The sequence below is a fragment of the Zingiber officinale genome, chromosome 9A (genome assembly GCF_018446385.1).
Source record: "Zingiber officinale cultivar Zhangliang chromosome 9A, Zo_v1.1, whole genome shotgun sequence".
NCBI lineage: Eukaryota > Viridiplantae > Streptophyta > Magnoliopsida > Zingiberales > Zingiberaceae > Zingiber > Zingiber officinale.
The window spans coordinates 66,027,620-66,050,185 of NC_056002.1; the positions used below are offsets into that span (position 1 = coordinate 66,027,620).

At 37.5% G+C, this 22,566-nt stretch overlaps 1 protein-coding gene across 1 annotated transcript in view; it reads left to right on the forward strand.

Annotated features, from left to right (window-relative positions):
* Positions 1–18,153, forward strand: part of LOC122020956 (RNA pseudouridine synthase 6, chloroplastic-like) — a 56,934-nt gene extending 38,781 nt beyond the window's left edge. The window contains exons 6-10 of the mRNA XM_042579016.1: positions 2,180–2,295; positions 2,380–2,434; positions 3,002–3,113; positions 15,001–15,170; positions 17,588–18,153. Of these exons, the coding sequence (XP_042434950.1) occupies positions 2,180–2,295; positions 2,380–2,434; positions 3,002–3,113; positions 15,001–15,170; positions 17,588–17,863 (729 nt within the window). The 3' untranslated portion in view covers positions 17,864–18,153. The remainder of the gene's footprint in view (positions 1–2,179; positions 2,296–2,379; positions 2,435–3,001; positions 3,114–15,000; positions 15,171–17,587) is intronic.
* Positions 18,154–22,566: the final 4,413 nt, after the last annotated feature.

Genomic DNA, 22,566 nt, shown 5'->3' on the forward strand with positions numbered 1-22,566 from the left:
CCCTTCTTACAACCTATTAAACATAATCATCTAAATTGAGGAGCAATGATGGATTTAGTGAACTAAAGGATGATGAGAAGAGGAAGAAGGAAGGCAAATACTTAATTGCTCAGTCACCCTTTTTGGGCATCATCAGCGTTGATACCCTTCCAAGTGCTGAAACAAATACATGCATGATTTGTATTGCGTGGCTAATTGAAATAAGTAATTTTTCCTCGTGATTGTTGGTGCAATTGACCTCCAAGGTTTTAATGTCCGACAAATATGTTTAAATGAGCTTGATCAAGGGAAGTCCTAGTCACAGCTAGGCAAGGGTGAGAAGTCAACCAAGTGACTAGTCCTAACTACGGTTAGGCAAGGGAAGTCCTAATTATGGCTAGGTAAGGGAAATCTCGGTAGATCGTGGAAGTCAGGTGGATTCGAAAGGTTGGAGGACCTGATATTGAATCCCTGGTGGGCTGATCCAATGTTGAGTCTTGGTGAGTGAAGCCAGGTAGAGAAAACCCTAGGAGGAGGTAACCTTACGTCCTAGTGAGTGAAGCCAGGTGGAGAAAACCCTAAAGGAAGGTAACTCTAGGTTCTGGTGAGTGAAGCCAGATGGAGAAAATCCTAGGGAGGGTAATCTTAGGTAACGAAAAGTCTTGAAGGAGTGAACTCCAAGCAAGGTTGATCGAATGGTCGATCGGACCAGCGGATCTTGGTAATTCTAAGTTTAGTTTTACCATATGGTTCTGTATTACTATTATTGTTATTGGCTAATGTAGTATTGCAGGAAAAGTTTTAGTGGATCAGGGATCAGACACTGAGCAGAGAAAGTCTAAACAGGTCTGGAGGACCAATGTTTGGCAGGTAAGTTGAGGTATGAAACTCGAGGAGCGAAGTCGTGTTCCAGAAAGGAACAAACCCTAGGTCGCTGATCCAACTGAAGAAATCGAGAAGGTTTTCAAGTTGAGATAAGGATAGTGTTATTGTCTTGTACTATTCATGCATCTTATTATATTACTGTGCTAACCTTTGTGTTGTAGGGAATTGTCTAACTCTGTTTTGCAGGGAACAACTTGATCGGTCGATCGAACACTGGGATCGATCGACCGAACAAGGTTAACTTAGACCAGAGACTAGTTCAAACCAAAGCAGAGCAGATTCTGATCAAAGCTTGATTGATCGACCGAACCAGATGATCGGTCGACCAGACCTTGATGATGTGGCAAAGATCAGACCAAGCTGAAGCCAAGAAGGAAACCTCGCTGATCGATCGACTGAACCAGTGGATCGGTTGATCGAACGATCATCTCATTAAAGCAACATTAAGTGCGAATCTCGGTGAAGAGGGAAATTCACTATGCAGTTGATCGAACAAGGTGATCGGTCGACCGAACCATTAAAGATCATAAATGCTCGAAGATTGGATTCAGCAAAGAAGAAAGGCAGCGTGTTCAGTCGACCAAACCCGAGGATTGGTCGATCGAATGGTAACGATGCTTATAAAAGAAGAGTTTGAGATCCAAGGCTATGCATTAGTTTAAAGTTCACCTCTGTGCTAAATCCTTGTTCGTGCAACTGCTCTGCAACAATTCTTCAAGCAAGCTACTACTCCGATAAAGTGTCGACGATCTGCAATGCTTCTTAATTGTTCAGTATATTTTTATTAGCTTGAATTGTACTTATTTACTAGTAAGATAGTAGGCTGTTACTATCTTACATCTTTCATTGTACGAATTATTTCTTTCCGGAGATTTCGGAAAGAAGAATTATAGTGGATTGCCGAACGGTGCGATCAAGAGATCACGGGTCTTGGAGTAGGAGTAGACCTAGGCTTCGAACCAGGTAACCGAAACGAGTCTTTTATATTCCACTGCACTGCTCTTATCTTAACGGTTCAGAAGAAAAGTTTTTTAAAAGAGCAATATTCAAACACCCCCCCCTATCACTCCCTTTCGATCCTTCAGTGACAACATGGTTTCAGTTTCTGTACTAGTGCAATGGCACATTTTGTCCACATTGACCATTGCAAAATGAGATTTAAACTATGAATTTTTCAATAAGGTAACGTAATTGGATATGTGCAGTATCTCTTCCATGTAACTCATCCGTTCGAAATTCGTATCCAAATTTATTGTTTGTTATTGTTGCTTATATACTTGGTTGAGCTATTAAACTAAGGTCAATTCTGCTTTAGGTAGGAGGGACAGCAGATAACATTGAAGAATGCTGTGCCACTTTTGCTTCTCGTGCCTTAGGCTTTGATGCTCCACTGAGGACCACCCATCAAATAGACAATTGTACCGAAGGCTGGTTAGTTTTTTCTTGAACTCATAAAAAATGTTCTTTCATATAAGTGCATTAATGTTTAATCAAATGAAATTGCTGTTTTTGCAGTGTTGTATTCGCTAGAACAAAAGATTTCTGCTCAGAATTTCACAGCATGATTAGGGTTTGTCTTTAAACACTTCAGTTCCTATCTATCTATGGGTATTCTCTTTACCTTATGCTATTCAACAACACATCTATATTGGTAATGTATTGGAGATTATAAAGTTATTTAATTCAAATTAGGAATTAATTTTTAAAATTTTAGATTTTATAAAAATTTATTTTGGTATATCCTTTAACTTAGGGGAATAAATTAATTCAAACAATTTTTTATTTGGTAATTATCATATCTAGAGTGTATTTTTTCCACGTTTGATTATGCGCATTTAACTATAACATTATTCTTTGCATAGAATGTAGAGCATATAAAAGGGATCCAATTTTTCCACGTTAGAGCATTACTTAATTATATGAGGATTTCATCTCAACAAACTTGATTATATGTTTACAAAATGCAGACAAACTTTCTTGAAATATATTGGTTTCTGATCAGAATGGTTGGGGCAGCTCATAGCCTCATACAAAAAATTTTAAACCATGCAATTGTCTGGTTTAGTATGTATTGTCTCAGTATGTCTTGCTTATTGTGATTTTTCTAAATTCTTAAAAATTCTGATAATAAATGCAGGAAAAACAGGTCAGAAAGTTATATCGTGCTCTTGCTGCGGCACCTGTACCCATTGGAATAATTACACACTACATGCGTCCCACCAATGTCGCTCCAAGATTAGTTTCCGAAGGTAATATTAGAACCTAAGCATTTAACCATGGAATCAAATAAAGATTGTTAGAACTTGTCTACTTTTAGTATTAAATATTGTTTGTTACATGTAATATTGTCTTTCAGACCAGGTTTGGAGCCTTAATGTTGTATATTGATGGAAATAAATTTACTGATATACTATTTATTTCACCATGAAAGACAGAAAAGTCTCTGAAAATTTAATAATCATAATGTACAGATCATCCAGGAAAATGAACAGAAAAGAAGAAAAAATTGAATTGATTCTAGTTAGACTTGTATTTTACAATATATTGAAACTAGGGGTTTATCCATCCCAATTTCTGAGGACCAAGTGATGATTCCAAATAAAGTTTGTCGGCATTTTGTAAACATATAATCAAGTTTGTTGAGATGAAATCCTCATATAATTAAGTAATTACATCATATTACATATAGGATCCAAGCCTTACTATGCCTAAGCTAATGAACCATGCAAAGTTAATAGCCAAACTTATAATTATTTGAATCCTTAAGTATGGATATTGGTAAATCACATAATATGGCATTCTAATTTGTCTTTCATGTCTTGCTTATCACCTAAAATGGTAAATCACCTTGATCATCTTGCTTGGTAAAGATATTAACAATTTGTTCTTGAAAGTGGAGTATGGCATATTAACTTAAACAATAACTCTAAGGGTGTGTTTGGTTCAAGGTTATTGTTGATAACCTTGGTGTTCTATCCAAGGTTATCAACAAAAACCTTATTTGGTTTAGGTAATGAGCATTCTCAAGTAATGATGCATGTCCGACACGTCAGTAAATGCGGCATGCGACCCAGAATGTGATTCCCTCGTAAAAGTGGCGCTTTCCTTGATTCTGGGGTTAACGGGAATCCAATCGCGAGGGTGAGCAGCAAGCAGTGAGGGCGGTGTTGGCTCGGCGTCGCCGTCATTCCTTCGTGTGAAAGGCTCACCGGGGTCGGAGGTGGCATGCAGCTCACTGGTTGTCAAACGCGAGTAGCAAGATCGACGGTCGTTGAGCGCGAGCAAAGGTGGTATTGGCCGAGGCAGTGGCGGTGAGCGCACAATCGCGTGCATGAAGGACATCTTTTTTTTTAACTTAACTTTTTTTTATTAAAATTTTGATCAATTGAATCAATCAACTCCTAACTATAGTTGAGATTAACTAAATAGATATGGTCTAAAGGCTAATAAAATTATCCCAAAAAAATCTAAAATAATAAAAAATTCTAAAATATTATTCAAATTTATTTATTTATATATATCACCATTAATAATAATAATAATATTATTGTTAGAATAAGTATAGGGGTAGTTTGGTCTTTTGGTTTATTCTTCTTTTCTATATAAAGGCCTAACTCGTGGTTCCTAAATATACACGAGATTTTAGGTTTTACTTTGTACATGGTATCAGAGCTAGGTTAAAACCCTAAACCTAATTTCCTTATCTCAGCGCCACGCATCTCCCTTGCCGCGAGCAGCTCCTTGTTCTTGCGCTGCGCCCGATCTTCCTCCGATCCCAGCCAGCGACGACATTGGCGCGAGCTTTCCCCCTTCCGTTCAGCGCGAGCTTTCCCTCGTCGCGCCTCTCTCGCCGCGCCTCTCTCTCGCCGCGCCTCTCCCTCATTAGCGCCGCCCGATCTTCCTCGCTGCGAGCAGCACCTTGCGCCGCCGCCGCCTTCCGTTCAGCGATGACATCTCCCTCTGCGCCGCCGCCGCCTTCCGTTCTGCCTCTATTCGCACATTTCTTCTCACGCGAAGCTAGGGCCCACGAGCTTTCCCTGCGCCACCTCCTCTTTCTTTCTTCTCTCCGGCCGAAGGCTTCTTCTGCTCTTTTACTCTCTCTTGCCCGCAGCGGCTCTGGGCTCTACCGCTGTTGGTTCTCCTAGCAAAAGCCTTTCCAAAACAAATCCGGTGCAGTTGTCAGCTAGTTTCCTGATACGATCAGTTCTTTCTTCTTCTGTGGATTGGTTGCTAAGCAAGCTCACATCATATATTCCAGCAGTCTGGTTCACAGCTCTATTCATGGCTGCATCTGGCGCCCCAAAGCCAGATACCTCAATCTTTACCAACCATATAACTGCACCTCTTTCTTCCGAGCAGTTGGATGGTAAAAATTATATTTCTTGGGCATCTCACATTGAGCTTTGGCTTGTTGGACAAGGTTATGAGACACATCTCACTCAAACTGAAGAAGATGTTCAAGTCGCCGATCGTCCTCTGTGGAAGAAGGTTGACGCTCAATTATGTTGTATTATCCGAGCCACCATCCATTCATCTCTTAGGAATGTCTTCCGTACTCACAAAACCTGCAAAGCTGTTTGGACACAAGCTCAATAACTCTTTACAAACACCTCTCGGCGACTATATCAAGTTTGTGAAGATCTCATGACCATCTTCAGCGCCCATCAGATTAAGGATTCAATGTCAACTTATCTGGGTTCAGTTTCTAGCCTTCTTTGTGACTTCAATGAACTGCTCCCACCTGCGGCCGATCCTGTTGAAGAGCTTGAAAATCGGAAGAAATTTTTTATGTCTTTGGCTTTATATGGTCTGCCCACAGATTATTCTCATGTCCGTGACCAGATCCTGGGCAGCCCCACAGAAGCTACCATGGAAAATACCTGGGCGACTCTTCTCCGTGTCTCGGCCAAAGTCTTGACGATGCCTTCTTCTGTTCCTGTCGACTCGTCAGCTTTGGTCTCTCGACACAAAGGACCTCCACCTCGCAAGGGTGGCAAAGGACGCCCTTGGTGTGATCATTGCCACCGACCGGGACACACGATTGATAAATGCTGGAGTCTACATGGTCGTCCTCCTCGTGCTGCTCAGATTGTTCAGAGTTCTGTTGCTCCTTCAGCTTCCACTTCACAGTTAACACCTGATTCGACTTCAACACCTTCTTATACTGACTTTCTGAAATGGTTTGAGGATCGATAGGCTTCGGGTTCCACTGCTACCATTGCAGACGCTGGTACTTCCTTTGCTGGCATATCTCGTTCTTCGGGTTCTTGGGTTCTTGATTCTGGGGCCACCGATCATATCACTGGTAATAAATCCTTATTTTCCTCTCTCACTACTTCTGGTAATTTACCATTGGTCACCATGGCCAATGGTTCCCAAACTCAATCCCAGGGTATTGGCATTGTTCATCCTTCTTCATCTCTTTTCATTCATAATGTTCTTTATGTTCCCGGCGCTCCCTTTAATTTATTGTCGATAAGTCAACTTACTCGATCTCTTGATTGTGTCATTTCTTTTACTAACAAGTCTGTTTCCTTACAGGACCGGAGTACGAGGAGGATGATTGGCTTCGGATGTGAATCTCATGGCCTATATTGGCTTCAACAACCATCTTTTGTTGGTTCGGCGGCGGCATCTCCACTTCTTATTCATGCTCAGTTGGGACATCCAGGTCTTAATAAGTTGAAATAGTTACATCCTAGTCTTTCTCATTTAGAGTCTTTGTCTTGTGAGTCGTGTCAATTAGGTAAGCATGTTCGTAGTTCTTTTTCTCCTCGCATTGAGAGTCGGGCTATGTCTCCTTTTGCTTTGGTTCATTCTGATGTTTGGGGTCCGAGTCGTGTTTCTTCTACAATGGGGTCAAGGTATTTTGTTACTTTTATAGACGATTTTTCCCGTTGTACATGGTTATATCTAATGAAGGATCGTTCAGAATTGTTTTCTATTTTTGAATCCTTTTTCCTTGAAATAAAAACTCAATTTGGTACTTCCCTTCGAACTTTACAAAGTGATAATGCACGCGAGTATTTGTCTACTCAGTTTTGTACCTTCTTGACATCGCACGTCTTGCCCTTATACCCCTCAACAGAATGAGGTTGCAGAACGCAAGAATCGTCATCTCCTTAAAACCACTCGGACCCTTCTTCTCCATTCCCATGTCCCTCATCAGTTTTGGGGTGATGTCGTACTTACTGCGTGTTATCTCATCAATCGCATGCCTTCATCCACTCTCCAGGGTATACCTCATCAGGTACTTTATCCACATCAGTCCCTTCATCTTCTACCACCTCGGGTCTTTGGTTCTATATGTTTTGCTCATGCTCTTAATCCCGGCGTTGACAAACTCTCTCCCCGGTCTCATAAGTGTGTTTTCCTTGGGTACCCACGGTCTCAGAAAGGGTACAAGTGTTATTCTCCTACCCTTCGTCGGTACTTCATCTCTGCTGATGTCACATTCTTTGAGTCGGTTTCTTTTTTTGCTCCTTCCGCTTCACAGGTCGAGGTTTCTCCCTCTCCACCTGCGCCAGTGACTATCTTTTGTCCTCCGGAGGCGCCTCTATCTTCTCCGACCTCGCCTCCTCCTTTGCAGGTTTATCAACGTCGTACTCGTTCTGCTCTGCCGCCGGCCAACACTGACACTGCTGTGAGCACATCTTTGGAGCCAAGTCCTTCGTCGTTTCCTCCAGTCCCATCTCTTGACTCTGATGTTCCTATTGCACTTCGAAAGGGTATGCGTTCCACTCGTAATCCTTCTCCTCACTATGTTTCTTTAAGCTATCATCGTCTTTCCCCATCCTATTACTATTGTCTGTCTTCCTTGTCGTCTGTTTCTCTTCCAAAGACTGCAGGTGATGCCTTTGCTCATCCAGGATGGAAACAGGCTATGCTTGATGAAATGAGTGCCTTACAGAGCAGTGGGACTTGGGATCTCGTTCCTCTACCTCCTGGGAAGTCAGTGGTTGGTTGTCGATGGGTGTTTACGGTAAAAATTAGTGTAGACGGCACGGTTGATCGGCTTAAGGCTCGTCTTGTCGCTAAAGGCTATACTCAGGTATTTGGATTGGATTATAGAGACATCTTTTCTCCTGTTGCCAAGATGTCTTCTGTGCGTCTTTTTCTGTCTATTGCTGCAATTCGCCATTGGCCTCTTCATCAATTGGACATCAAGAATGCATTCTTACATGGTGACCTGCTCGAGGAAGTCTACATGGAGTAACCTCCGTGTTTTGTTGCTCAGGGGGAGTCTTCTGGTCTGGTATGTCGCTTGCGGAAATCTTTATATGTTCTCAAGCAGTCACCCAGAGCATGGTTCAGTAGATTTAGTACCGTAATTCAGCAGTTTGGTATGACTCGAAGCGAGGTTGATCATTCTGTTTTTTATCGCCACTCGTCTACTGGTTGCATCTATGTAGTGGTTTATGTTGATGATATTGTCATCACAGGTAATGATCATCTTGGGATTTCACAAGTAAAACATCTTTTCAAACATTTCCAGACAAAGGATCTTGGCAAACGCAAATATTTTCTAGGGATAGAAGTGGCACAGTCTAAAGATGGGATCATTATATCCCAAAGGAAGTATGCAATGGATATTTTGGAAGAAACAGGAATGTTAAACTCAAAGATAGTCGACAATCCCATGGATCCTAATGTCAAGCTTCTACCAAATCAGGGGGAGCCTTTTCCAGATCCTGAACGGTATAGGCGATTGGTAGGGAAACTAAGCTACCTTACTGTCACTTGTCCCCGGATATCTCATTTGCAGTGAGTGTAGTAAGTCAGTTTCTTAGCTCTCCATGCAAAGAACATTGGGATGCAGTGACTCGCATTGTTCGATATATCAGGGGTGCACCAGGAAAGGGTCTTCTATATGAAGACAAAGGACATACTCAAGTCGTGGGATATTCTGATGCAGATTGGGCAGGATCTCCCCCTGATAGAAGATCCACTTCTGGATTTTGTATATTTGTCGGAGGTAACCTTGTTTCTTGGAAAAGCAAAAAACAGAATGTTGTGGCAAGATCCAGTGCAGAGGCAGAATATCGAGCTATGGCTATTGCTAGTCAAGAACTTATATGGTTAAAACAGTTGCTTCAGGAACTAAGGTTTGAAGAGGTTACACAAATGTCACTCATATGTGACAACCAGGCCGCTATGCATATTGCCTCAAATCCAGTCTTCCATGAGAGAACAAAGCATATTGAAGTTGACTGTCACTTTGTCAGAGAGAAAGTCATATCTGGAGAAATATCTACTAGTTTTGTCAATTCAAATGATCAGCTAGTAGATATATTCACTAAATCACTTAGAGGCCCTCGGATTGACTATATATGTAACAAGCTTGGTGTATATGATCTATATTCTCAAGCTTGAGGGGGAGTGTTAGAATAAGTATAGGGGTAGTTTGGTCTTTTGGTTTATTCTTCTTTTCTATATAAAGGCCTAACTCGTGGTTCCTAAATATACACGAGATTTTAGATTTTACTTTGTACAATTATTATTATTATATTTATTATATTTTATTTTGTTAAACTAAGTTATACACTAAAACCTCCAAAGAAATAAGTTTTTATTGCATTACCTAAATTGAAGCAAACAACATTAGGTTATGTTTTAATCCCCATAATCTTAGTTATGTAATTACTTGATAATCACATAATCAAGGTTATGCATGATAACTTGAACCAAACGCACCATAAAGAAATTGATATTTAAATTCGTGCCTGCAAATAAAAAAAAACAACCTACTCTTGCTGCAATCTCAGTAGGGTTACAACAAAACATTAGCAACGGAAAATAACAAATGCATAAGCATGCATACCGCAGTGAACGTGATTCCCTTAAGCTCCTAGTCCATGACATGTGATCTTTTTGGTGGATTATTTATAATTCTCTATTTTTTTTCCTCTTCGGTTAAATGTCATAGTAGGAGAAACCTGTTACAGACCGTCCAAGGGTAGCACAAGAGGCTTACAACAAAATTCCAGGATTTTACAAGAAAGCACAAAATGACAATGTTTGTGTATGAAGATATGAACTATTGTATATATGATTTGTGGCCTACGGAACCCTTAATTTAGCCTCTTCCATGAATTGCTTCGTTCAATTTCATTGACGTCACGCTCATATGACGATTGATTGCACCTCCTCTTGAATTGTTATCTAATCCAGCGATTGTAGTTTGTTGATATTGTCTTACCATAGCATCAAGTGATTGAGAATCACTATGTACTGGTTTTGGTTTACTCAAACCGCTTCCCATGGATCATGATCGGTGTTGACTGCTTCATTTAGGGTCTATCGGTCAAGTGCCCATAGACTTCAATCAATTGCTCATAGACTTCAATTGACTGATCAGCAGATAGCTTCATTTTTACTTCTTTTGAAGTCAATTAACTAGTCGACTTAGCCACCAGTTGACTAGTTAACACTTTCCAATAGATTGGTGACTAGAGAATCGTCTCCTATTGTTTCTTGAGTCGACCAACCAGTCAACTCAGTCACCAGTTAATTGGTCAACATTTCCAATGGGTTGGCATGTTGACTACATTCATTTAATGGCTGAGCTCGCCTTGATTGAAAACTCCCCTCTCCCCATGACTACACGCCACTCCACTCGCAACTCACATGAAATCTTACCATGCCTTGAGGTCTTCTCCCGTTAAGCTACTCATCTCTTGGATGCACTTTACTCTAGACTCACTCCACTTAACCTTCGCCTACGTAGTTCACCTCCTTGGTAACAACACTCTTCTCTTTCTCCTATAGTCGTCTCATACCATTTATCTCTGAACTCCACATACCTTGAGCCATCAAGCACTCCATGTATTTTGTCTAGGTCTTTCACGACTTCACACACACATGAAATACAATGATAAACCTATCTTAAACTTTTTCAATAATTGTGGCCTTATTAAGGCAAATTATTAGAACTAAATGTTCAGATTTCCAACATTAATTATCTTGCTTAAAACTAATTTAACTGACATATTAGACCTTGATTCAATGGGATTCAATGTGATTCTTAATAGTTAGTCATGTTTACAATTATGCCTCTTACATAATATGTATTAGTATCATTAAATTTAATACAACAAAAACCAAGCCTTATCTCACTAGGTGGGTCGGCTATACGGATCCTTTTACGTCATTTAGCATTATCTCCTACTATATCATCATATATATTTAAATAAATTTTATCTTATTTTATTGTTACTAACCAAGTCTTTTTTGGTCTTCCTCTTCCTCGTTTGATATGTATATTTGTCATAATTTCACATCGTCTAACTGGAGTATTTATTGATCGTCTAAGTACATGCCCGTACCGTCTTAAATGTATCTCACGGAGTTTTCTCTCCATAGATGTAACTCCGACTTTCTCTCTAATGCTCTCATTTCTTATTCTGTCCATTTTCGTATGTCTGCCTTCAGATCCTCATCTCGGCAACTCTCATCTTTTGCTCATGTGCTCGAGTCATAGCCCAATATTCAGCTTCATATCTTTGTAGAATTTTCTTTTAAGTTTTATAGGTACTTTATGATCTCATAAAATACCTAACGCTCTCCTCCATTTCAACTATCCTGCTTGTATTCTATGTAAAACATCTCTCTCAATTCTCCATCATTTTATAAAAAAAATCTTAAATATCTAAAGCTTTCGATTCCGGACAACTCATCATCTCCTATCTTAACAATTGTCTCATTATGTCTAACATTGCTAAACTTAAATTTCATATATTTTGTCTTTATTCTACTAAGCCTAAAGTCTTTCCCTTCTAGTGTTTCCCACCAAGATTCTAGTTTAACATTTACTCCTTCACATGTTTCATTCACCAAAACAATATCATCTGCAAACAACATGGTCCACGGTACTACGTCTTGAATGTGTGCAGTGAGCTCGTCTATAATTAGTGTAAAAAGATAGGGACTTAAGCTGATATAACCCTATCTTTATTGGAAATGCTTTAGTTACTCCGCTTGAAGTCTTTACTCTAATCGTTACATCCTCGTACATATCCTTAATTAGTTCAATATATGTTACGCTAACACCTTACTTTTCTAGAATTCTCCATATAATTTCTCTTGGACACTATCATAAGATTTTTCTAAGTCAGTGAATACCATGTGTAGATCTTATTTTTGCTCCTGATATTTTTCAATTAATTGTCTAAGAAGATGTATAGCTTCTATTGTCGACCTTCAAGGCATGAACCCAAATTAATTTTTGGTCATCGTGGTCTTCTTCCTTTTTTTGTATTACTTTTTCCTAAAGTTTCATGATATGACTTATTAGTTTAGTACCCTTATAGTTCGCATAATTTTGTATGTTTCCCTTGTTCTTATATAAGGAAACTAGAGTACTTGTCCTCCATTGATTAGGCATTTTTTTCATTTTCAATATCATGTTACATAATTTTGTAAGTCATTCAATATATTATTTCCCTAGGTACTTCCATACCTCTATCAGAATATTATTTGGTCCAACGGCTTTTCCATTATATATCCCATTTAAAGCTTGTTCTACTTCTGAAGTTTGAATTCTATGTTACAAATTTTAATTTTTATGCTCATTTGACCTACTTAAATTACCTAAATTAAGTTGGTCACCTAAACCTTCATTAAAAAGTTGATGAAAATACCTCTTCCACCGCTATTTTATTTCTTTATCATTTGCTAGTATCCTATTACATTCATCTTTAATATATTTTATTTGGATAAGATCTCTTGTCTTTCTTTCTTTCACTTTAGTTATTCTATAAATGTCTTTTTTCACCTTCTTTTGTATCCAATTTTTGATATAATCGTTCAAAAGTTTCATTCTTTGCTTCATTCACTACTCTCTTAGCTTTTTTATTGACTATTGTATATTTTTTTAAGTTTTCCTCATTCTTACAAATATATAATTCCTTATAAGCTATTCGTTTTTCTTTTACTTTCTCATTACACCACTAAGATTCCTTACTTAGTGGTGCATGTCCCTTTGACTCACCGAGTACACTCTTAGCTACTATTTTCAACTTGATATCATCTTATCCCATGTCGTATTAGAATCACCATATATTTCACCTACTGCTTGTACTCCCACCTTTTCCTTAAATGTATTTTGCTTCCCATCCTTTAACTTCCACCACTTAATTCTAGAAGTCGTGTATATTTTTCTTTCTATTGATATTATGTTTGAGACATATATCTAATACTACTAACATATGTTGGGTAGTTAAGCTTTCTCCAGGGATGACCTTGCAAGCTTTACAAATCTTTCTATCCTTCTTCCTAACCATAAGAAAGTAAATTTGTGATTTATTATTTCCACTTTTGAACGTGACTAAGTGTTCTCTTTTCTTGAAAAACGTATTAGCAAATATAAGGTCATATGCTATCGCAAAATCTAATATAGTTTTCCCTTCCTCATTTCTCATTCCAAACTCATAATCCCCATGTACCCTCTCATTTTTCACTCCAATATGTCCATTTAGATCGTCTCCTATTAAAACCATTTCATTTGATGGAATGTTTTGTAATATTTCATCTAAGTCGTCCCAAAATCTTGATTTGGTAGCATCATTTAATCCTACTTGCGGTGCATATACGCTAATTATGTTTATAGTTTTTTTCGTCACTATTATCTTAAGAGCTATAATTTTATCCCCTTTTCTAACTAGTCCTACAACTTCATCTTTTAATGAACTATTTACGATAATACCCACTCCATTTCTTGCTTTACTCTTTCTTATGTACTATAACTTAAAACCCGAGTTCTCTATAAGTTTTGTCTTCTCGCCTATCCATTTTGTCACTTATACACTCAAAATACTAATTTTTCTCTTAATCATCGTATATACTACCTCCATTTACTAGTGAGGGTTCTTATATTCTATGTTCCAGATCTTAGATTATTAGTTTTCCTATCATATTTGTTCTTATTCAACCTATGGTGTGAGAACTCTTGCCTATTTAACACTACACCCAAGTTCTCATGGAGATGTAGCGGTCCTTGCCGATACATTACAGTCGGACCCTGCAACACGAACTCTTGCATATTTAGCACTACACCTAAGTTCTAGAGATATAGCGGTCCTTGCTGAGATGTTACAATTGGACCCTGCAACGTGTTCCTTCCGAGGAACAACCTGCACAATAGTTTAATGGATCCATTTATTGAATATTTATCATAGTTTTAACACTGGCTAGCAATCTAGCGCAGCCCTCCTCTTTTATCCAGGCTTGGAACCGACCATGACTGGTTCGTCACGGACGGAGTTTATCATTAAATTTAATAAAATATGAAAATTATCATTTCTATAATGTGATGAGCCAATACTAGATAAGGCTGTGCCAATGCGTTGCAATGTGCTATGCATGACTCCATACTGATTGTGTTTGTGCGTGTTCTTGTGCTTGTGCTAGGCTTAAATAAGGATGGTCCTTGAAAAATCTAATAATAAAAAATTATAAAAATGAACAAAAACAAATGAGAAATAAAAGTTAATAATATTTTAAATTTTCAATAATTTTAAGGATAAAAAGGATAATATTAAAACAACATATTAAAAAGTCATAAAAATGGAATTGGACCATGGTAGGCTCACAATATGATGTGCTTGAACCTTAACCATGTGACACAACTTGACTTTGTATTAGCTTGAGCACGATGTGGGTCTCAGACGAACACTTGGAATGGACCTGTAGGTTTCCAAGCCTCACGGTGTTACGTATGGCCCATTTTGTGTCAAGCTAGATCAGGAGCTTGGGTTGGTTGACATTTCAACTTCTGAGGCTATAAAGGGTTAATTCGATCCTACCTGTACAGGTATTGCCCCAACCTCTCACAATGAGATGGTGGGACCCATACTTAAGTAGTGGGTCCCACCACCTCATTGTGAGAGGTTGGGGCAGTGCCTGTAAAGGTAGGGTGAAATTTACCGCTATAAAGATCATAATACATCGGAAACAGTTGTCAATATGAATTACAAATTACATGCTTCAATGTTATTGACTATGTTGCTTTTAGAGATCATGAAAATATTAAAATAACTAAATAGTGTACTAGATACGTACGTCCATATTCTTATCATCAAATTTTGTCCTCATAAGTATCTTGCTCTAGTACTACATGATAAATTTCCACTTTTGCAGATCCCATTGGTGGATGGCATCTTTGCCAACTAGAAGTTCTGGAGTGTAAGGAGGTTCCATGGCCAGCTAATGAAGTATTTAAAAATCACAAAGTTGAAGATTGTGGGTGGCCCTCCAAGAGAGTTGCCTATGAGTGTACAGTTAATCTCTTGACCGGAAAAACTCATCAGGTATTTCTATTTGTTTTTCTCTTCTCATAAAAACTCATCAGATATTTCTATTAGTGGCTCATCATGTAGTTTTCTTCGCATTTAATTTACTTGTTATTTAATAGAAGCTTTGGGTAAGTTGCTTAGTTTGTAGTTTCTTTTGCTAAGACTTTTATCCCTAAATAGGAAGTCCCATGGTAGGAATGGCAATGGGGCGAGGTGGGGACGGATTTGCCATCCCCTTCCCCGCCCTCGAATTTCATCCCTGTCCCCATCACCGTCTCATTCCCACTTTTTCGGGTTCGGGGAATCCCTGAACCCGAATCATCAGGGATCAAATCCCCATTCCTGCCCCCATCCCCGCTTTCATCTCTAAATTAATTTTATATTATTATTATTTTACTATTAATATCAATATTAATAATAATTTTATTATTATTATTTTTAAAAATTTTAATATTAATATTATTATCAATATTATTATTAATATTTTTAAAAATAATATTATTATATTATTATTATTATTATTATTTTCGGGGCGGGTTCGGGGATGGGGACAATATCCCCATGCCCGTCCCGAACCTGCCCCATCCCTAAAAAAATCCCCGAACCCATCCCCATAGGGATGGCAATTTCACCCGAACCCGATGGAGGATCCGACATCCGACCCGAATGGAGGAGGGAATGGAGGGACTATCAATACCCAATACCCGACCCGAATACCCGATTAAATAATATATATACATATATTAAAGAAAGTTTCCTTTTTTCAAAATCAACTTACTATTTTTGTTGATATTAAAAGGAGACTATATAGATGTTTAATCTATTTTTTTAATCATATATATATTTTTAATAGGTTGTTAATTTTAATATATTTTTGTTGAATGATAATAGTTGGATAGAAAGAAGAAAAATTATAACTATAGAAGATATCCGATCATTTAACGGGTATGGGTATACCCATCGGAGATCCTATACCCGATGGGTATGGGGACGGAGGATATAGAATCCGACCCGAACCCGACCCATTGCCATCCCTACATCCCCATCCCCGAATAAATCGGGGATCCCTGTCCCCATTTCGGATTTTTACCCGCGGGGAAAATTGTCATCCCTATCCCATGGTTTGAAATCTCGTTCCGTGTTAGGCAATACGGTCGAAATGTAATGTTCTAGTAAATCACCAAAATTTGATATCGCTTAGCATTAAGGTTCGAAATCTCAAATGTCGTAGTTTTGGTCTTTAATCGGAAACATACTATTCTAGTATTGTGCCAACGCTCCAATGCATGATATAGATAATAGATTAGAGGCAATAAAGGAAGGAGACATTGTCATTATTGAGTGGTGTTGAGCTTCTGTAATTTAGCGAAATGATATGTTTTGATCGTTTCTCCCGGCATGATTCAAGATTTAAAATCATGTTCGCTCGGACAATGTATTCTTCCTATGCTTCATCTCCTTCCTTCTTCAATTCAAATCCATTATCGGTACCATGCACTGAAACATCGGCATAATACTGAAACAATATTGTTCTAGTCAAGGACCGAAACTTTAGCACGACTCGAGATCTTGAACCTTAGGAAGTCCAAAAGAGTAACTTCAATGCCTCCAGAAACCTCTCAAGTTTGACTTGAGATATACACTTGATGCGTAAGCCTATTACTATCAGTGCTATTGGTTCATAGTAGTACAAACAGGAACCTTTGTAAGAGATAAATGCAGAATATGAATTATACTAGAGTAGTGTTATCTAACCGAAAAGTAATATCAGCATAAACGAAGACAGCTTCTATACCCCACCAGAAGGAAAGTAACAAAATTGCATCAAATTGATGGCGTGAACAATCGGTAAACAGATCACACATGATCAAAATATCACAAAATAATACAATTATATATAGAATTTTATTGGGTTGAACAAAATAAGGCTCGTATACGCTATCATGTGGCAAAAGGCGATTCGCTCGCCCCCAGCGTCTCCGTCAACCCGTCCCTAGGTCAACACGGAGGAGGTAAATCACGGGTGGCTACTAGCCATTAGTACAAATGGCCAAGACATGGAGGATGTTATGCTCGGTCACGTCGAGTTTTGACCCCAAGACCTCATGTGACAACTCCCTATGTCTTAACCATCGCACCGCCCCGAGGGGACCGTATACGCTATCATGTAGTATGTCTCGTAGGAAAATAATGTTGTGATAGATGTAAAACAATTTATAAAAGTAATGGAACTAGATCAAATCGGAGTTGTTCATTTTCTGGGAAATCATATGAACTTATGCATGACTCCAATTCGTCATTAGTGTTTGTCATGTATGCTACTGGCTTAGTTATGGTCTCGATCTTGAAAACCTTCTTGTGTTTTGCAACGTGAATTCAATCATGCTCTCAGTTGTGTCGTAGCATTCAATAACTGTTCGTGTGTAATGCAGATTCGAGCACAGTTTGCTGCTATTGGTGGACCTATTATTGGGGATTCAATGTACACACCACCAGTCATGGCTAGAATGGCCAATCCTTCAGTCGACCCATTCGGAGGCAGTTGTAAGGAATATGAAAGTGAGGACGAAAAAATGGCAGCCATAGAAGAATGGATTGCACAGCATGGGAAAGAGCCAAATGCAGCTATTGGTCTCCAAGCCTCACACATCTCATGGAACAATGCTAATTGCTCTTACGAGGCTGGTGATCCATGGTGGAGATCATAGCACCACAAATTTGGAAAAGAAAAAAAACCTTCAACAAATTTGGGACAATGTAGAATTATGTTTTTCCATAATTGAGACGATCAGAGCACATAATACTGTAAAGTCACAACAGCTTTGTTGATTTTGATATTTTTTTTTATCAGTAAATGTAAACTTTCATTTCATGTACAATTGGGCTAACCCAGATATTACATTTGCCTTTCTGTTATGCTTTGTTTATTTGGAAGGACAGAAACAAAAATTATTGAAAGATTTCCACGGTGGAAATTTTTTTTCCTTATGTGGTAAAAGATGATTCGCTCGTCTCCGAAATTATTTTTTCCTTATGTACTCTGCAAAAAAGGATGAATTATTTTCATTTCTTTTATTTACCTAATAGACCGATTGATTCATAAGTTCATCCTTGGATCATTTTTTGATCATTTTTTTCTGTTCAAATTGGATGGAAAGCAATTTTCTTCCGACAAATTGCAAGCCTAATTTCTCACATTCACGACTACTTTCTCCCATTTGCAATTGGCCTCATGGTGGAGGGCGGCCTCACACAATCGTGGATGGCAATCCCTTGAGGTGACCTCATGGAGTTGCCTCGTGCGACGATCTCATGGGGGTGCCTTGCGCGGTGGCCCATGGTCTTTTCTTTTTGTTTTCTTTTCCTTTCCTATTAGGGTTGTAAATGAACTAAATGTTCGTGAACAAATTTGATATTCAACTTAGTAAGCGTGTATTTATGTTTGTTCAATACACACAACATCGATTAAATAAACAAGCGTGAACAACTCGTTAAACTAAACACAGAAGTTTGAACGCATATGCGTTCAGCTCATTAATGTTCGTGAACAATATTCATGAACAATGTTCATGAACAATATTTATGAATAACATTTATGAATAATGTTCATAAATAAAACTCTTATTGATATGCTTAAAATGGACTAACAAATTTGAATTATTAAGTTCAATAATCAATCAAATAATTAAAAGTTTCAAACAAACTTGAATTAAGAACTTAATAACATCTAAATAAACTAATCTCAAGCTCATAAAAAATTAAACCAAGTTAAGCTTCAACAATCATTTCAATGGTTTAGTTCATTTTATATTCAACATAGCTTGGCTTAATTACCTTATCAAACAAACTTAAACATCTCAAAACTTAACTCGACAGAGCTTATTTACAACCCTATTTCCTACTCCCTTCTCAACGCAACTTTTTCTTTTATCTTTCCTTAGGGATTTTTTTTTCTCCTTCGAATTTTTCTCCCTCTCATTTCCATGATTCAGAGTAAAGAGCCTTAACAACACCTTTTGCTTATCACAAAAGGAAAAGGAAAAGACCCGCTTGATGTGAGTCAATTAAACTTTTGGGGTATTATTAAAAATAAAATTTTATACATCTACGTTTTTATATTATGTATGATGTTTTGCTTTGATGTAATGGAGAAAAAGATAATAATGCTCATTCCAATTGGTCCAGTCCTCTCGATTAAATATAGATAGATAAATCACGAGAGATATTTTACCCTAGCACAACAGCCTTTACATGGGGGAGGTTAGACACCCAATAAAGTATTTTGCACTCATTGAGAATTGACCCCAAGATTTACTGGAACAACAATATATGTAATTACCAACTATGTCTACCTATGGGGCCAATTTCAAAAATAATTTTATTGCGTGCATGCCATATTTAATAAGCCAATGCTATCCTTTTAGCTTTGTTTTGCCATGATGTACCTTGCACTTCATCTTTCAACCATTTGAGAGCATTTTTCACTGTGTCATATGTCTTTTAATCACTATTCAATCTTTTAGAACTAGAGTTTTCGATTTCTTTCGATACAGTGCACATTGACCATCCGTTTCCACAAATAAAATCAAGTTTTTAGTAAGTAACTAGTCTTTTACACCCAGCCATATGAATGTGTACTTGGGAACTAGTTGGGGGCTCCATGTCTTTCATACAACGATTTTTGCTACCTTTAGGCCTATAGAATTCATATGCCTTTGTCGTATCAAATTCACCGTCTTGACACAAGCTAACTAGTGGTTGAATGGGGGTTTGTTCAGTTCCTACAACAACTATAAGATCGTCCCTAATTGTTAGCTAGGAGTTGAATGGGGGCTTGTTCGGTTCCCACAATAACTATAGGATTGCCTCTAATTTTTGCAATTCGTTAGAAAAGTACCAATAATCTATAGAAAAGTACCAATAATCTATTGGTACTTCTATGATGTAAAGTGTAGTCTTCATCTATATCCATTGTTGTTGGAGGCTGATCCACCATAATGATTTAGATAGATCATATGTTATACCAATCAGATAAAAGAGTCTAATATAGTGTTTAGACCTATTATATTATATAATACTAAATATTAAGATATGACTTGATCACACGAGCAAAAGATAAGAATCACAAAGATACACTTTTCAATGCAATTGTATGTTTTCTAATTACCATCCAATCTTTTATAGTTCACTAGAGTTTTCAATTTATTTCCATACAATATGCATTGACCATCCATTTCCACAAACCAAATCATGCTTTTAGCAAGCAACTAGTCTTTTACACTCAGCCACAGTATTGGGGCAAAAGGTAATAACTCTCACTCTAGGTGCCCTCCAAGACTGCCTTATGTGATCTTAAAGGGAGGTAAATTACGAAGAGTTCTATCCAACAAAGTGACCCTTTGTATAGAGGGCCAGGTGACCTGTGATGTGTTTCACACACGTTGAGAATCAACCCCATGACTTATTGAGTCAACAACATACACAAATACCAATTGTGTTAGTACGTGGAGGCACTCAGCCATAGTATAAATGTATGCTTGGGAACTAGTTGGGGGCTCCATGTCTTTCATACAAGAATTTTTGCTAGCTTTAGACCTATAGAATTCATATGCCTTTGTCGTAACAAATTCATCGCCTGGACACCAACTAGATAGTAGTTGAATGGAGGCTTGTTCAGTTCCTACAACAGCTATAAGATTGTCCCTAATTTTACAACTCACTAGAATAGTACCAATAATTTACGGGTACTTCTGTAATGTAAAGTCTAGTCTTCGTCTGTATCCATTGCTGTTGGGTGGTGATCCTCAATGATGATTTAATAGATAGATCATATGTTATACCAATCAAATAAAAGAGTCTTAACATAACGGTTAAACTTGTTATACTATATAGAGCTAAATATTAGGCTATAACTTGAGCATAAGTGTAAAAGATAAAATTCACAAAAATAAACACTTTTCAATGTCGTCATATGTTTTCTAATCACTATCTAATCTTTACAATTCGCTAGAGTTTTCAATTTCTTTTCATATAGTGTGCATGGGCCATCCATTTCCATAACCAGATCATGTTTTTCGTAAGCAAGTAGTCGTTTACACCCAGCCATAGTATTAATGCATGTTTGGGAACTACTTGGGAGCTTGATGTCTTTCATATAAGGATTTTTGCTTCCTTTAGAGCCATGGAATTCATATGCCTTTGTCGTATCAAATTCACCGCTTTGACACCAACTAGCTAGTAGTTGAATGAAGGCTTGCTCAATTCCCACAATAGTTATAAGATTGTCCCTAATTTTTGCAATTCATTAGAATAATACCAATAATCTATTGTTACTTTTGTAAAAGGTGCAAATGAATTAAACTTGTTCACGAGCTTTTTGAACCGGTTAAAAAAATATTTGATTCATATTCAACATTATTGAATTTGAGTCGAACTCAAACATATTCGATAATTTTTTTGAGTCAAATTCAAACTCATGATATTTTATTTGATTGTTCATGAGTTACACGTAAGATAAACTCAAATCAAATTTTATTTATTTTTTTCATAATTTTAATATAAATATGCCCTAATTAAGGTTCAAATAACTCAAACCGAATTCAAATTTAAGTTATTTCAAGTTGTAATTCAATTCTACTCAATCAAGGATTTAGCAACTCGATCTCGGATTTCATTTTGAATCGAACTTGAGTCATATCATTTATATTTTCGAGCTTCAAAATGAATTCAAACATCACATATATTTTCCAAGCTCAAACTTGAATATAAATTTTTTTTTATACTATTTGGGTCAATTCTATTAGTTTGCATCCCTACTTCTGTATCCATTATGGTTGTAGGGTAGTTCTTCACAATGGTTTAATAGATAGATTAATAGCTATACCTATCAAATAAAAAGGATCAAAATATATTTTTGTTAAGTTGGTGTGCTTTATTTGAATATTTTCAATTATTTAAAAAAAAGAAAAGAAGTTACAAATAGGGAGAGAAGGATGGGACTCCATTTGTAGTCATATTCCTTTGAAAATATTGAAATGGATTTCACTATTTTGAATGAAAATAACTTATATTTGGAAGGTATTTTGATCAACAAAGTTCTCCCAATGCATGAGTTGTTGTCTCGGTGCCCTAAGTTGCTACTCGAATAAGGTTCAGGTAGAGTTTGAAGGCTACTATTACTAATAGGACCAACCTATTAAACTCTATCCTAACCTTCTCCCCATTTTCACATCAAAAATATAACAATAAGCATCACATAGAGGAGATAATGATAGGAGCTTCTTTAGTTAACATTAGTTATAGTCATAAATAACAATCAATTGTGGGATCATTTCGACATATCTCTAAAGATGGCAAAGAAATGGTTTGGTGTTATAGTTATAAGAAAATTTTCCAAGGAAGCATATCACAT